Genomic DNA, 15,376 nt, shown 5'->3' with positions numbered 1-15,376 from the left:
GCCCAGCAATGTAAAGGCCCCATAATTTTGCATTTCCTATAAAAGTGAGGCAGCAATTGGCTAGAGTTAGAAGACTAGACTCTTGGTGAGGCACAAGTTCTCAGCTCACTGTCCTCTTTCCCATCACTGTTGACATTGCCTTCTCTGCCACTTGAGCATCTGTGGGCACCCGGTTGTAGCTTCATCTACAGAAGCACCTGTATCGTGTTCCCCATGGCCTCTTTAGCTACAGTGGTGTCTGAGGAATGCTTAGGTTAACCCTCTGTTGCCAGGGCTCTGCCCCGTTGTTTCTTGATGTTTCCCTGCACCTAATAGTAGTTCTGGCACGCAGTAATTGTTACTCTGCTGTGATTTCTAATCCCATTATCCCCCTGACATACCATTTCCTAAAATGTCTTGCTTTCCTATTAGTCATGAGCCTTAACACAGTGGTTATAAAGACATTGCTTGGTCCCACAGGGGAAGGTGACTTTGTATTGTGGAGAGAAGAGGATGACGGTGGAAGAGATAACCACATGACCCAGGCCTCACTTAGTACCTTTCTTCACTTCTTACATTTGCTTCAGTAGCCTGGTCGGGGAAGGTTTGCTCTGGCTGTAGGAATTCTGAAGGATGATAAACACAGTTCCCTCCATCCCCACGTGCATTTAGTCCAACATGTATAGCAAGCTTAGTCCCTAAGATCTGACAGAAAAGTTTTGTTTATTTGACTGGTGACTGGAAGCATGGAGTTTCTAGGCAATTGGGGAATGTTGTCTAGCAGAACACAAAAACGTTCCTGTTTCAGTTTAGGCTGTGTTTGGTTTAAAGCTTTAATAGGACTTAGCTCATATGAAATACTCATCTGGGAAAGTCAGAGACAGTAGAATGTTTCCATTTTCTGTGTAACCACCTTCTTTGCCCTGAAGTATGACTAAGCATACAGTGCTGACCCAGTGAGGAAATCTGGGGGTGTCCCTTCACATATTGATTATTAATAAAAATAAAAAGAAATCCCTGATGGTTTTGAAGGCAGCTTGTTTATTGGTACATACAGAATGTAAAACATTAAGTAGATATGAGCATTCATAGAAAAATATTTAGGAAGAACATCTGAAAGATTGGGTGTCTCCTAAGAAGCAAGATAATAACAGAGAAGGGTTTAGTTTTGGTTATTTGTAGACCAGAAGCCACATGCTATTCCTCCATTTATTTGATATCTAAAAAGTGACGTGCAAAGACTTTCATTTTACATGGAAAGTTTGAGTTTTATTGTTTTGAACTTCATACTTTCTGCCGAATAATATTGGTAGATAGGTTACTTATAGTCAAAAGCATGCATTTTACTTCTTAATTATCATGTAACATCAGGGACAGTACTTGGAAGGGCATGGGAATTCACAAAGTGTCTGTGCTTTCATGAACTGTATTTCCCCTCTTGGTTTTGGACGTGTCTGTATCATTCTGGACGTTTAATGAGATGTGTAGCTTCTTATTTAAGACTTCCCTAAATGGCTGGCATAAGAAGAAATAAATAATGGGGTCCAGACATACATTTGCAGCAGAGAGTAGCAGAGTGAATTCCTTCACGTAGAGCAGGGTTTCCTTTGACTGGCAGCTGTAATGAGCTTCCGTTTGACTCTTTGTGTAAGGGATCCTGGCAATGTGGTAAGGCACAAAGCAGACAAAAAATACAAGCACAATGCTGAATATGTTGCGACTGGACTTCCTTTTGACCGAGATGGAATTCCTTCTGGACTTCAGGTGAGACTTGAAGATTTTCCTCGTTATAGCCGTGTAGAAGATGATTAATAGAAGAAACACAATCCAGAAAATGCTCACGAAGGCGTAGTTAGATGCTTTGTGCCACTTCCGCCCCAGCTCATTTTTGAGTTCCATACACTGTATTTTCGTAATCTCCTTGACACTCTGGTTTGTCAGGATGATGTTCGGGACAGCGAGGAGAAGCATGAGCATCCAGACAATCACAGATACCAGTTTGCTGTAGTTCACTGACTGGACAACAGAAGTCAAAAGGGGCTTTACAATTTTATAGTACCTGTCAAAGCTGATGAGCCCAAAGAATACGATGCTGACATACATATTAACGTAGAAGATCACGGCAGAGACTCTGCACACAAACACATTCACCTGCCAGGGACCTAGGCCTGAGTCACCAAGGACTTTGAAAGGGAAAGTCAGGCCCATCAGAAAGTCAGCCACCACGATGTTCTTGAGATAGATGATGAAACTCTTGGAGCTGGGCACATAAAAGAATACCCACCCCGAGATTCCATTGAGGAGGATCCCTGTGATGAAGACCATGCAGTACAACACCGGAATGATCTGCTGTGTGATCAGGGTGTTCCGGGAGCAGGACTGGCCTTGGGGGTCTGTGGTGGTTGAATTGGCCATCTCGTAACTTCTGGAGGCGAGGATCTGGGTAGAGAAGCAGACTATTTAGTTACAGTACAATTTACGGCCTTCACGTCATTTGGGACTGAGAGCTGATAGTGGAGGAACGTGAATCTGGTGAAACCCGCCAAGATTTTGAAGCGTTTACTCCCTCTTGTGGAGTTTTTATCTTCCTTCAGATGGAAAGCATGGGGGGGGGGCTCTCCGTAGCCCAGAGGGGGGCGTTTTCCTCCCACACAAATGCTTTCTTCTAGAGTCTGAGGGAAGACTAATTTGAATATAGGCTTGAAAAGTAGCAACCATAAAGTCAGTATATTTTTAATACTGTATTTATATTGTAATATCTACTATTAATATTGTAATGTCTACAATACTTTGTAATGTGTTAGTCTTCTCTCTGTACACTAGATAAAATGAGCCTTCCTAGCACTTTTTTTTTTCTCATGGTTTATTTTTTTTTATATTTAAAAATTTCCATCTCCTTCCCTCCTCCTCCCCCCTCCCTCCCCTCCTTCTCCCCTTTCTCTCCCCTCCTTCTCCCCCTTCCCTCCCCTCCCCTCCACCCATACCTCCCCTCCCTCCCTCTCAAGGCCAAGGAGCCATCAGGGTTCCCCACTCTATGCTAAGACCAAGGTCCTCCCAACTCCCCCCAGTGAAGAGTTGTTGAGGTGGATAGGTAAAGAAACTCACATTGCACACGTTTTTGACATAAGACAGTATCTTATAAACATCTACACCTACACTTTAGCCGGGATTATTAATAATTAATGAATCATTAGATTTATTTGTACTTCATGTGTATGAGTGTGTTACCTCCCTGCATGCATGGGTACCACGAGTGTGCAGTGGCCCTGGAGGCTGGGAGATCTTGGATCCCCTGAAACTAGGGGTACACAGATAGCTGTCATCTGTCATCTCTGGTGTGAACCAAACTGGAGTCCTTCGCAAGAGCCCCAAGAGGCCTCATAATTTGCGTGCCTTCTTTCCTGCTTGACTGAGTCATTTTGAAAAATTGAGCTTTTTTTTTTTTTTTGTATTTTCATTGAAAATCTGGTTGCAGTATTTTCATGAATCAGAAAATAAAGAAAATGACAAAAGTTCTACAGAAAGTTTGAGCATGCTTCCCAAAGTCTCTTCTCTATTAGACCCATCTAATGAGTTGGTGTTAGCCACAAGTGGCTTCCTAGGGTTTTTCCTTTTCTTTTTGGTTTGAAATGTCAGCAGTGCTTCCTGAGGGTGGGTCTGGAGGAGTAAACTGTTCACCAGATCGTGCAGACAGGATGAAAAAGAAAGTGCAGTATTGCCATATTTGTAAAACATGTTGAAATGACAAATTTGAAAGAAGTATTTCATTAGCTAATATGTAGTTAATCTTAATGACAGTTTACTTTAACAAATACAGGACTCAATAGGACATATCTGTGCTCATTCGTTTCTGTGGGTATGTACCAACAGTGGTTAAAGACAAATACAGGACTCAATAGGACATATCTGTGCTCATTCGTTTCTGTGGGTATGTACCAACAGTGGTTAAAGATGGGGAGGCTGAGTTTGGGAGGAGGGATGAGCATAGGGAAATGGGGGAGAGGATACAATTATATTTTAATTAAAATTAAAAAGTCAGAATTAGAGCTACTGAGATGGTTCCTTGGTAAGGACACTGGCTGCCCAGCCTGCCGACCTGATCCCTGGAACCTGTGTGATAAAGCAAAGAACTGATTCTGCAGCTCTGACCTTCATGTTGCCTGGGTGCTTGTGTACACACACACACACACACATACACACACACACACATACACATATACACACACATACATTCACACATACACACTCACACACACATGCATAGACACACATACACACATGCATAGACACACACGCATGCTCACACATACAAACATTTCATGCACACATATGCACACAAACTCAGACCAATACACACACATACTCACATGCTAAATTTTTATTTTTTAAAAATAAAGAAAAGCCAGACTTACATTTTATGGTTCTTAGCATGTAGATTTTGGGCAGCACTGCTAGGTAGCTCCAGAAACTTCTGACGCCCTGTGTATTATTTATGAATGGGAAAAGCTTTGATGTAGGACAGCAGAGGGTAGATTTATTCAGAAAGGTATCTCACACCTACAGGGCATGCTTGCTTTTCAGTGTGTGCCTGAGAATCTTCAGGACCTGCTGGCAGCCTCTCAGGCTTCTGCCTTCCACCTCATACCAGAGTCCTGACGCAGTAACCTCCAGTTCTGGGAGTTTCCCATTGGCCTGATTCTCTGCACCCTCCACTTCTGCTTTAGGGATAAGGCCCCTCTACTTCTTTTTAGTTTTTTTTTTTTTTTTTTTTTTTGTGTGTATACTTGTTTTGCTTTTTTCCTTTACCAGTTGGATTTTCACATAGACTTTGTGTAGAAAATGGATTGCTACCTTCATAGCTGGCAGGCTGCTCTTCATTATTGAGCTGGATGCCATTTTCTTTAAGAATTTTTACTCTCTCATACTGAGCTGTGGTGGGTTGAATGTGTGGTTATGTGTGTGTGTGTCTGTGTGGGTGGGTGTGTGAGCGTGCCTTTTTCCTGTTGAAAGGCTCATCTCTGGCTGTTGTGTTTCCTTCATAAGAGAGCCTAGTATTTAGGGCATTAAGTAGTTGAGATAATTTTAAGATAACCACCAGACGTGCATTACCCCTCTCAGAATACTTGCATCTAATCCATAGTTGTGGAAAGGAGATTGCTGAGGACAGTGTGTTCCTAAGCTTACAGATGTATCTGGCTTATATTGCTGGTGCCTGGCAGCATGTCTCCTACATAGTTAGTGGCAGACTATGCCAGTAAAATAAGGAAATGTAAGAAGGGAGGGATTATAGCTATGTAATATGAAATCCAGTTGTATTCCATATAAAACGTATAATAGGACCAGCAGTGTACTGCTTCCTTCAGTGGAATGCCTTTTTTTTCCCCTGTGTATTTTCTTTTCATGTGTCTTATGGTAAAACTAGGAATACATCTTGTTACTTGATCCTGCCAGTGTATGTATTTCTTTTGCAAGACAAATTACTTAAAGTTACTTCCCCCATAGAAGCTTTTATTCACTTTTCCCTCCTCGAGCCACTGCAGTGTGTGCTTGGCTCTGCAAATGAGTTTGTTGCATGATGGTCTCTTATCTTCAAACACATATATTATGGCTTCATATATTGTAAATAGCATTCATACTACTATAAAAAATACCTGAGATGATTGATTTCCAAAAAGAATAGAGTCACTTTGACTTATAGTTTGGGCGGCTCCAGGTCATGATTGTTTGGTCTGCTGATCTGGACCTATGGCTGGGAAAAGGAGAGACGAAAAAGGAGAGACTGGGATCCCATTGTCGCCATCCAGACCTTGATGTACATTTCAGAATTTACCGTCTTCCAGTACTGCCACTCTGGGCATATGTCTTCAACACATGGCCTTTTAGGGACATCCAGCGTTCAAGCCACAGTTGATATTAAGTGGCTAGTGACAGTGAGCATCTTTCCCATGTTTTCATTGCTTCCAATAACTTGCCCCCTCAGTTACATGAATTTTTGTCTGAAAGCCAGTTTCCCAGAGCTTAATTGAATTCATACTGCTGTTTTCCTGGCTTTTATTCGGTGGCCTCAGTCACCGTCCTCTTAGCTACAATGTGCAGTACTCATTTATTTTCGGGATTATTTTGAAGTTGTGTATACAATTTTGAAGGAGAGAGAGTTGAACTGTGTGATATATAATTATGTAATGAAGCAGAATTTCCCTGAAATGATTTAATGAGAGCCAGATTCTTTCCCTTTTAGGTTCTAGAAGTCAGTATAAATAGAACGCTAACACATTTCCCTGAAATGATTTCATGAGACACCATTCCCTTCTTTGTAGATGCTTGTGTAGAGTAACTTTCCTGGTGACTTGGGACTTTCACGGATGTTCGAGTTGTAGTATGTCTGATTGTGAACCCCCCACCCCCACCCGCCATGGTGGAAAAAGTAGCTGCTCTGTGTTCCTGTAGGTGCAGAGAGCCTGTGCTCACACTTGCAGGCAGTGCCTCCTGGACCCTCCCTTTGACTTGACTGGGAGGGGTCAAGTGGCCTTGGTAATGGAATGGGAATAAGTATCTGTGATTTGTTTGGTCTTTCCCCGCATACTTGGCAGTGGTCACAGGTAAATGTCTGCCTGGGCATGGAATAGTCTGAGTGGAGGAGCTGTCTTCTTTTCCTTTGCCCTATGTTAATATGCCAAAGGCTCATACCAGGCACACCTCATCCTAATAGAAATTGTAAAACATTATTGATTACAGCTGTAAACCTCTTAAACATTACAATTTCTTATATGGTATGGGATACATCTGTGGGTGTAGCTAGCTCAAGATTGTGTAGCCTTTCTATAGGGCAGATCAGTGATCAACTTCAAAATGTGTGACTATCTAGGAAGGCACCTATGAAAAGTGATTTTCATACTGAGCCCAAAAGTCAGGAATACCTGTTGCATAAGAAATAGACAAGGTCACAACTCTGATCCAGGAAACAGAGAGGCTAACTATAAGTCTTTACCTCTCCTCCCTTCCAAATCTAATCTCCCAGTTTCAACCCTAGCTTTGCAGCAGACCACCTGTTGAGACCTTCCTACACCCCATTCCCTCCCTACACCCCATTCCCTCCTCTCTAGACCATCACACAAATCTAACCTCTCTCCCTACTCATGGCTCTACCTGAGCCACCAGCACCAGCAAGCAATTAAGTCTCCCTGGGAAACCACAGGCCTTTACAGCCTGGGAAGCAAATTGGCTCCATCCCTCCATGTCCATTCTCCTAATGTCCAGAATTCTAGCAGGCCTTCTGCTATGGCCTCACCTGACTCTGTCGCCAGTACCAGGGTAATAAGTAGATCCTGATGTAATACCCTGCTTTCTTCCCTCCTGTGGATCCCTTTAGCCCCCCACATCCCATCCCCATCCTGCAATGTCAGCTCTCAATACCAAGAAACACATTTTCCCTGGATCCCCCCAGTTTCTACACCTACCAGGACCTTAGAAGCATTTCCTACCAGGCAAGACATAGCCACTACACTCTTAAGAACCAGAGAGAAAACAGAAACCAAGGAACAAAACAGCCACTCAACAAAGACAGGACCAGATAGCAGCACCTAGAATTTCAGTCTTCCCAACCCCAAATGCCTAGACACCAGTGTAAAAATACAGTCAATAACAGGCAGGACAGTATGTCTCCACTAGAGCCCAGCAACCCTACCACACTAGCCCCCAAACACCCCAACATAGCTGAAACATAAAGAAAAGGCCTTAAAACAGTGTTTATGAATTATGATAGAGGTCCTTAAAGAAATCTGTGGAACAACAAAGAATAGAAGGAAATGAATAAGACAATTCCTGAAAGTGGAACATAGTCAATAAAGAAAGTAAACCAAAACTGAGGGAAATCTGCAAATGAAAAGTGTGGGAACTTGAACAGGAACCTCAGAGGCATGCTTCACCAATGGAATACAGGTGATGGAAGAGAGAATTCCAAGCACTGAAGACATGAGAGAAGAAATAGACTCATCATTCAAAGAAAATGTTACATCCAAATAACTCTTTACACAAAACATCCAGGAAATCTGGGACACTATGAAAAGACCAAATCTAAGAATAATAGGAAAAGAAGAAGGAAAAGAAACCCAGGTCAAAGGCACAGAACATGTTTCCAACAAAATCATAGAAGAAAATTGCCCTAACCTGAAGAAGGAGATGACTATCAAGGTATAAGAAGCGTTGAGCATGGGGAAGTCTAGTTGGTACCTACACAGAGCCTGCCCTGCTGTCTTCTGGTGGATTTGGTACAGGAAGGTACCCTACATGCTACCATAGGAGAAGTGTAAACCCCAACCAAGCTACAACCCATTTTTCTGCAGTGGTCCTCCTGGAAGACAGCGAGCAGCGGTGGCACAAAGCCTGTGGGAGTGACCAGCCAGTATCAGTCTGCCGTGCGGCCCACTCCATGAGATGCAACCCATACTTGACACTGTGTGGGTGACCAAGACCGTGTGACTAGGTAGCCCCGGGACCTAGGGTAAAGGTAAATTATACTGGTCTAAAAAAAGGAGAAGAAATAATAGTGATAAAATGACTGTTAATGATATTGATATTATTTTATACTAAGAGATCAGTGCCTTGTTCAGCCATCATTAGAGAAGCTTCCTCTCATAGCAGATGGGAACAAACATAGAGATTCACAGTCAGACATCTGTCTTGGTCTCTGTCTGTCTGTCTGTCTGTCTGTCACACACACACACACACACACACACACACACACACACGGGGTGGGGTGGGGGCAAGGCAGACAGGCAGATAGACAGAGACACCATGGACTCCAGCTGGTGCCAGTATGCTCCAGTGCTGCACACATGTACACACATACACACACAATTACAATGTATTGAATACTTTTTGTATACTTTAAAAAATAAATAAACGTGCCACTTAGAGATCCCTGGGCCAGTCATCCTGCTGGACTCCAGGGCCATGGGACCTCTGTTCTCACTATAGCAGGATCTCCAGGTGATGTGTCTGTGTTACAACCTGAGAAGCTAGCCCAAGTGAAACCAAAGTCAATCACTTTTTTTCCCCTAAATTTGCCCTTTTCTTACAAGACAATGCACAAAGCCCACACAGCGGTCTCCCTGTGGATTGTTTAAACCTGTGGCAATGCTTGGGAACAACTGTCAAAAACTTTCGGGGAAGGAAAGATGGTGCTACCGCATCTAGTAGGGAAGGAATGCAGCTACATATGCCACAAGATGTCAACAGAGAACAGGCTTGCAAATCAAAGAACACAAACATTAACCCTGTGATTTCCTGGCAAAAAAACAACAAATTATTTAAAAATTATATCCTAAGCACTTCATAGCGAATACACTCAACATGATTGCTCAGTTTTACCCAAGAGTTTTGACAATCAAGAGTTACTATAAGAAAAAGAACAAATGCACAGGCTGAGTTATCTCACAGTTAATGCAGACTGAGTTGCCAAAGTGTATCCTCAGCACAGCAGTAAGGAGAAAACATTGCTCACACAATAGTATAGGTGTGTACAATTCTGAGTTTTCTAAAGAGCATTTCCCACTTCCCTTTGATTTCTCTCTCAATAATGTGCCTCTTTCCTTTGATGTCATTATTCTAAGTGGTTTCCAAGGAATTTTATGTTTTTAAAAACTTTATTTTAAATTAGCAAATTGAATTTTATGCCTCTTAAGTCTGCCCTCAGTTTTCTAGCCTTTCTGGGTATTTTGGAACTCACATCTTGACCTTTATCCCAACTTGTCCTGCCCAATATGGTGACTCCTATGGGGTTCTGAATGGTCATCTCTGCTTCTAAGGCACAGACAGACCGTAGAGTGTGACAAGTGACTTCAGGGAAGAGGCTTGGCTTGCCACACTCAGGTTTCACAGAAACACTTCTACTTGGCTGCCTGCTGGAGCCTCACGGTAGCTGTTCCAGCCGCACTGCCCCCTACTCATGGCCTCTGTGCGTCTTCTGCGGCTCAGCCAGCAAGAAGCCTGTTTTCACCCTTGCCCGGGAGGAATCCTTTCGTTTGTATTTTTTTCTTAACGTGCTGAGGATGTTCAGGGCTTAGCAGCACATATCCCAGAAGCCACTGTGGATCTAAATTCTCAGTTCCTTGTCCTTTCCTCAGTTGGCTTATTTTCTGACCGCTGCCTTCTTTGAGGTTCCTTGTTATTGAAAGTCTTGATTTTTTTGTGATAAACTGCCACGCTCTCTCTTGTGGATGTTCAGTCCTTATTTCTGCCAGGATTTCAAGATCATCAGTCCATTTGCTTACTAAAGACATCAAACCATGTTTGCTGGATGCCGTGGAAACCGTTCGTCTCCGAGCACTCCAGGGGACCGAATTGAGTGTGGCAGTGTAGAGTACAAGGGCTCTCACTGGAGGAGGAAGGACCTTTGTCGTCACTTCAGGAAAGCTGGTGTCAGGGCAGCCTTCCTGAGCGTGTGATAACAAAGATTGTCATGTGAATTGGCTTTACTAAATGAGGAAAAGGATGGAGGGTATTGTGACAGAGAATGGTATAGGATCAGGCATCCAGACACAAGAGATGGCAGGACAGTAGAGACGTGGGTTACCCAAACATTCACATAAAGCCTTGCCCAGGAGTCGCTAGGAACTCTCATCTTACAGCTTAGGCAGCCACTGCTTACAATGGTTGAGTTGCCAAACTGTTTAGGGCAGGCTATGCGTGTCCAGATGGTATTGAAACTTAGACCTGTTAAGCGTCATACTTGTGAGACAGTTTAGGGGGCACAGAGCATGTGTGCATGCATGTGTGTACATGTGCATGCAGGCACATGGTGTCTTTAAAGTTTCCTGAGTTCTTTCAGGAGTTAGATTTTTTTGAAAGGCACGTATTTGCATTTGTAAGTGTGTTTTGCAAGTGCTGCTTTGTGTTTATGTTTTAAAGCTCTGCAAGGTTTGGGTCCTGTCAGTTTCTCTCATCCTCCTTCAGGCTCTACTATTTAGACTGGCTCCCTTTTCTCTGCCAGCTCCTAAACTGGCCATTACAGATGTCCTGACAACTTTGATTTTGATTCAGCTCCCATCTTGCATGCTGATGTCTAAGACTCCGCTGCAGGAGAAGCTCAGAGCTGCTGTATATATAAATTGGTAGGCTACATGGATCGCCTGAGTTCTCTGGCAAGAGGAAGGCAGCTGGCTGCTGCTTCTCTTCTGAGGCCTGTTTTCTGTGTTGGTAGATGTGAACCGTGGCTAGGCCTAGCCTGACTTGTCTAGCTCTTGGCCACTGTGGCCTTCCAGTTCAGTGATCCACATCTCTTGTGATAGGGAACTGTTAGTTCGCTCTCTCTTGAGAAATGCCTGTGTGCTCTTAGGTTGGTGTGCAGACCCCTAAGAACTTAACTCTTTCACTGAATGTGAACGTGGGTCTGTCTTCGCTTCCTTATAGTCCAGACTTCAAAACTCAGGAAGAAAAACTGTTCACAGTCAACCTTTGATTATATGCGAGACAGTCCAAGGGATAGGAACTAGATTAGCGTGGACAATAAACTGATAACAGTGTCCAAGCCTTGTGTTGTAATTCTAACCACTTCCCCAAACACAGTGAGGGGAACTTACAGAAACATGAAAGCCTGCCACATCCGGCCCATCTGCTAATTTTCTGTGTTCAGTGTCTTGTGATCGTGGCTGCAGATGAGGGGAGATGCTAGTGGAGGGAGGCAGGGGTGGTGATGCCGGCACCTGTGCTTCCCAGACCACGGCCCTGCTATCCTCTGAATATGAAGCTCCTGAGCTGCAGTTCTCAACCCTTGGGGGGGGGGGTGCATATCAGCTATCCGGCGTGTCAGATATTGATATTGCAATTCATAACAGTAGCAAAATTACAGCTATGAAGCATAACAACAATTTTATGATTGGGGGGTCGCCATAACATGAGGAGTTATATTAAAGGGTTGCAGTGTTAGGAAGGTCGAGTACCCCCACTGCTCTGGAGGTTGTAAAATGGCAATGCTCTCCTGGGCTCTACACCACAAACCATGTCTGGATAGCCTGGGTGGTGCTGCTGTAAAATTTCGCTCGTGACTTTTATACTTGTCAGTGTTTCTAAGCCTTGGAAGAATCAATTTGGGGGCCGTCTAGCTCCTTGTTGATGGTCTGTTTTGTGCCTTGTTACATATTCTGCTGCAGTCCTGGTCTCTGTCCACGAGGTGGCAGTCGTGCCCTGTGGTTTTCTTTAGATTTCGCAGTCGCTGCTAGAATGGCTGTTTAACGGCAGATGGATATGAAATGTGAAAATAATTTAGCTGTTCCTTTGGTACCAAATCTTAAGTGCATGTGGAATACATCATTAACACTAAAGATGAGGACATGATTTACTGCTCTGTTTGAATCGAGGACAGACTATCCAACATAATGATCGAATGCAAGCATGCACGTGAGATGCAGTGAGTTTCGGTTATAAGTGTGGCTCCGGTTCTTAATATTTGATATCGTAATAAACGCCAGGTGCCTCCGTCTATCAGAGATTACATCTCTAAACTGAGAGCACAGAGGCTACCTCATAGGCTTCCTGTTTCTGTAAGCATCAGACACCTGGCACCTGGCACCTGGCACCTGGCAGTGTGCGAGTCAGTGGGAACATCTCAGGGAATGAATAAACCAGCAGCTGAAGCAACAGAAGCCCCTAGAAGGCTTTGTCTCCCATCCTCTTGGTCTCCCTCGCTTCTGCATATTTATTTAGGCTGACATTCTTTTGCCCTGATGCAGGACTGCAGGAGACCTGCACAGGAGACCCTGACTCACCTGTGCCCAGCACATCCCACCCTCTCCCTGGGGGCAGGGTGATGGAAGTTTTCCCTTTTGATGGTTCTCCCATTCTTGTTACAGGAAAGTAGCAGTTAGGAGTTAGGGTGAAATGCTTTACGCTTTTTGGAGTTTTTAGGGCTCTGTGCTCTTATTCAGCAGTGTTAGCCCAAACCTGTTTAGTGCAGCCTTTGAGAGGGCTTAGATCTGATTTCTCTCTCTAGAAATACTGGGCTAAGCATCCTGAATTCCAGATTTGTTTTCCCTCCCAGAAGTATTGCTTTTGGAACGCAGGGCCCGATTCTCTAGAGCCGTGCAAGGAAATGAATCTCTGACCTCTCCTGGCCCCAGAGAGACGGTCTTTCACTTCTCAGTTATGAATCTGCATTCAGGCCTTCCAGTTGTGATACTTAGGCCGTCAGTGGCAATCCTTTGGCTGTATGGGTGCAAAGCAGATTTTTCTTTCTGAGAAAGCAGTAGCTTCCACGCGAGCTGAATAGCAACCAGCGACTGCAGGCTTGTTTAAGACTCAGGGTTTGATAGCCAAAGGGAGCGAATCTAAATGCCCAGGACTGTGAGTGGGAGTGGAAACAGTGCACAGACGTGGGTCCCATATACTTTGACCCCTGGGGTGTTGTGCGCTCCCTCTCCCTGCTCCAAGTATTGACCCCTGTTGGAGGGATCAGTGACCTTTGATTTTAATGGATTATATTATGACACCAGCTTGTAAACTGAGCAAGGCTTGAGTGGTTTACTAAGGAGAGAGAGTAAGCATACACCTTTTAGAGTTTGTAGAGTTGAAGAGTGGAAGCATAAAGATGGTGTACTTGTCTCAGACTTACTTTCTTCCTAGTCCTTGACCTACAGACTAGGAGTCACCGTTGAATTAGAGATCCTTTCCCAGCATTCCATTCGATATTCTTATTATTATAAAATCTATCTTTCCAGGAGATTTTTAATAGGATCAAACGGTCTTCATTTTGCTTTGCTCCATGGCAGCTATCAGATGCTATTTCACCACTGCTGTGGGAAAGTGCTTGTCTGTGAAGACGCTGATAGTAATCCCTCCTTTCTGTTGACAGCCATAGCTGTAGCTCTGTTTCATTCCTTTGATTCCCTTGAATCCTTTCTTTGGGGCTTGTGTATGTGTATTCGTGTACAGGCACGCGCGCGCGTGTGCGCATGCGTGTGCATATGCCAGAGGATAACATTCAGGCTCTTCCTCTCATTTGAACTGAGAGCCCACTGATTTGGCTAGTCATGCTAGCTAGTCAGCTTGCCCCGGGGACCCTCTTTAGCTTTCTGCGCACCAGGATTTCTCCTAGGCTGCCGTGCCCACCCTGCACTTGTGTGAGCGTGGGGATCTGAACTCAGATCTTCCTGTTTTGTAAGCACTGAGTCATTATCACCACCTTTCCTTAGATTTTGTGAAACTATCCAGAAAAGATTTTCTTTTACTCTTGTTTTTTTTTAAAAAAATATGTTCGTAGTAAGGATTGCCTCTGCTCTCACCTCCTTGAAATCTTTCTTCTGATGCTAATGCTTTATTTTATATTTTCAGTACCTTACTTTGCCTAGGTGCTCAAGATAGAAACCTTTCCCTCAAGTTGTGAATGATTTCAAAGACCATAATCCTACTCACAATAGAAAGCCCAGAGATCTGAAAATGGGGTGTGTGAGGGCGGCCACACTTGCCGCAGTGTGCCCAAGGAGACCAGGGACCACTTGCTGCAGTCACTGGTCTCTTTTGTCTGCCTCCTGGGAAGGAACTGACATCTTGGACCTGGCAGTACGTGCCTCTATCTGCCGAACCAGATTCCAAGTCTGAAATAATAAAATTCTCTCTTTAAATTTTTTTTTTTAAAAAAACTATGTGTATGGATGTTTTACCTGCACACATGTCTGTGCATCATGTGTGTGCCTGGTGCCCATGTAGGCCAGAAGAGGGTGTCAGATTCCATGGAACTGGAGTAACAGATGGTCCCAAAGTCATCATATCAGTGCTAGGAATCAAGCCTAGGTCCTCACTGGAAGATCAGCCAGTATTCTTAACCAATAGCCATCTCTCCAGCCCCAAACATTGAATTTTTATACCCACTTTTATCATAGATAGTTCCAGAAAGTCTACCAGGACGTAATACCTGCTTAAACTACTTAACCTATGGTATTATAGAAGACGAAAAAGTAAATCCACTGTATATCTTTAATCATTATGAAGTTGAAGAAGCCTCTCCTCCAGGGGCACTGGTAAAAGTGGTTTCTTCTCTGTCTGCATTGCTAAAAGTTATATTAAGTCTCTTGTGTACCACTAACTTCCGTCAGCTGTGTTGGAGAAAGTTAACCTGTACTAGTTATGTATCTAAACAAGCTAGTTTAAAAAGCCCTCGGTGGGATTTTAAGCCTTTCTCACATGCTCTTTTCCTGGTTAGCTGATTCAGTTCGCAAGGGTCATCCTAATCAGACCACAGCTTTGTGACTAGATTTGTTGACCCCTGCATTTTCTGCAAGTGCCTCAGGTATCTCTCCTGGGAGAGGACAGCTTCACACTCCCAGGTGAGCCGGACTGGCCTTGCTGTTTCCACTCTGTCCCACCTTCAGGCAGAAGGCAGAACAGCATCTCCCAGTGCTTCCTG

The 15,376-nt window shown here is 43.9% G+C and overlaps 2 protein-coding genes across 4 annotated transcripts in view; one reads left to right on the top strand and one right to left on the bottom strand.

Annotated features, from left to right (window-relative positions):
* Positions 1 to 15,376, top strand: part of Med12l (mediator complex subunit 12L) — a 304,160-nt gene that overhangs the window by 113,509 nt on the left and 175,275 nt on the right. The window lies entirely within an intron of this gene.
* Positions 1,001 to 15,376, bottom strand: part of P2ry14 (purinergic receptor P2Y14) — a 51,853-nt gene continuing 37,477 nt past the window's right edge. For 2 of the 3 annotated variants that reach the window (XM_038347259.1, XM_038347258.1), the window contains one exon: positions 1,001 to 2,418. In XM_038347259.1, coding sequence (XP_038203187.1) covers positions 1,378 to 2,394 — 1,017 coding nt within the window. In that variant the 5' untranslated portion in view covers positions 2,395 to 2,418 and the 3' untranslated portion in view covers positions 1,001 to 1,377. Of the gene's footprint in view, positions 2,419 to 4,391; positions 4,459 to 15,376 lie in introns of all 3 variants that reach the window. The other variant, XM_038347260.1, reaches the window with a different exon arrangement.

The sequence above is a fragment of the Arvicola amphibius genome, chromosome 11, assembly GCF_903992535.2.
Source record: "Arvicola amphibius chromosome 11, mArvAmp1.2, whole genome shotgun sequence".
NCBI classification, from domain to species: Eukaryota; Metazoa; Chordata; class Mammalia; order Rodentia; family Cricetidae; genus Arvicola; species Arvicola amphibius.
Note: the sequence above shows the minus strand (reverse complement) of the source record. Positions and strands in the feature narration are given on the sequence as shown.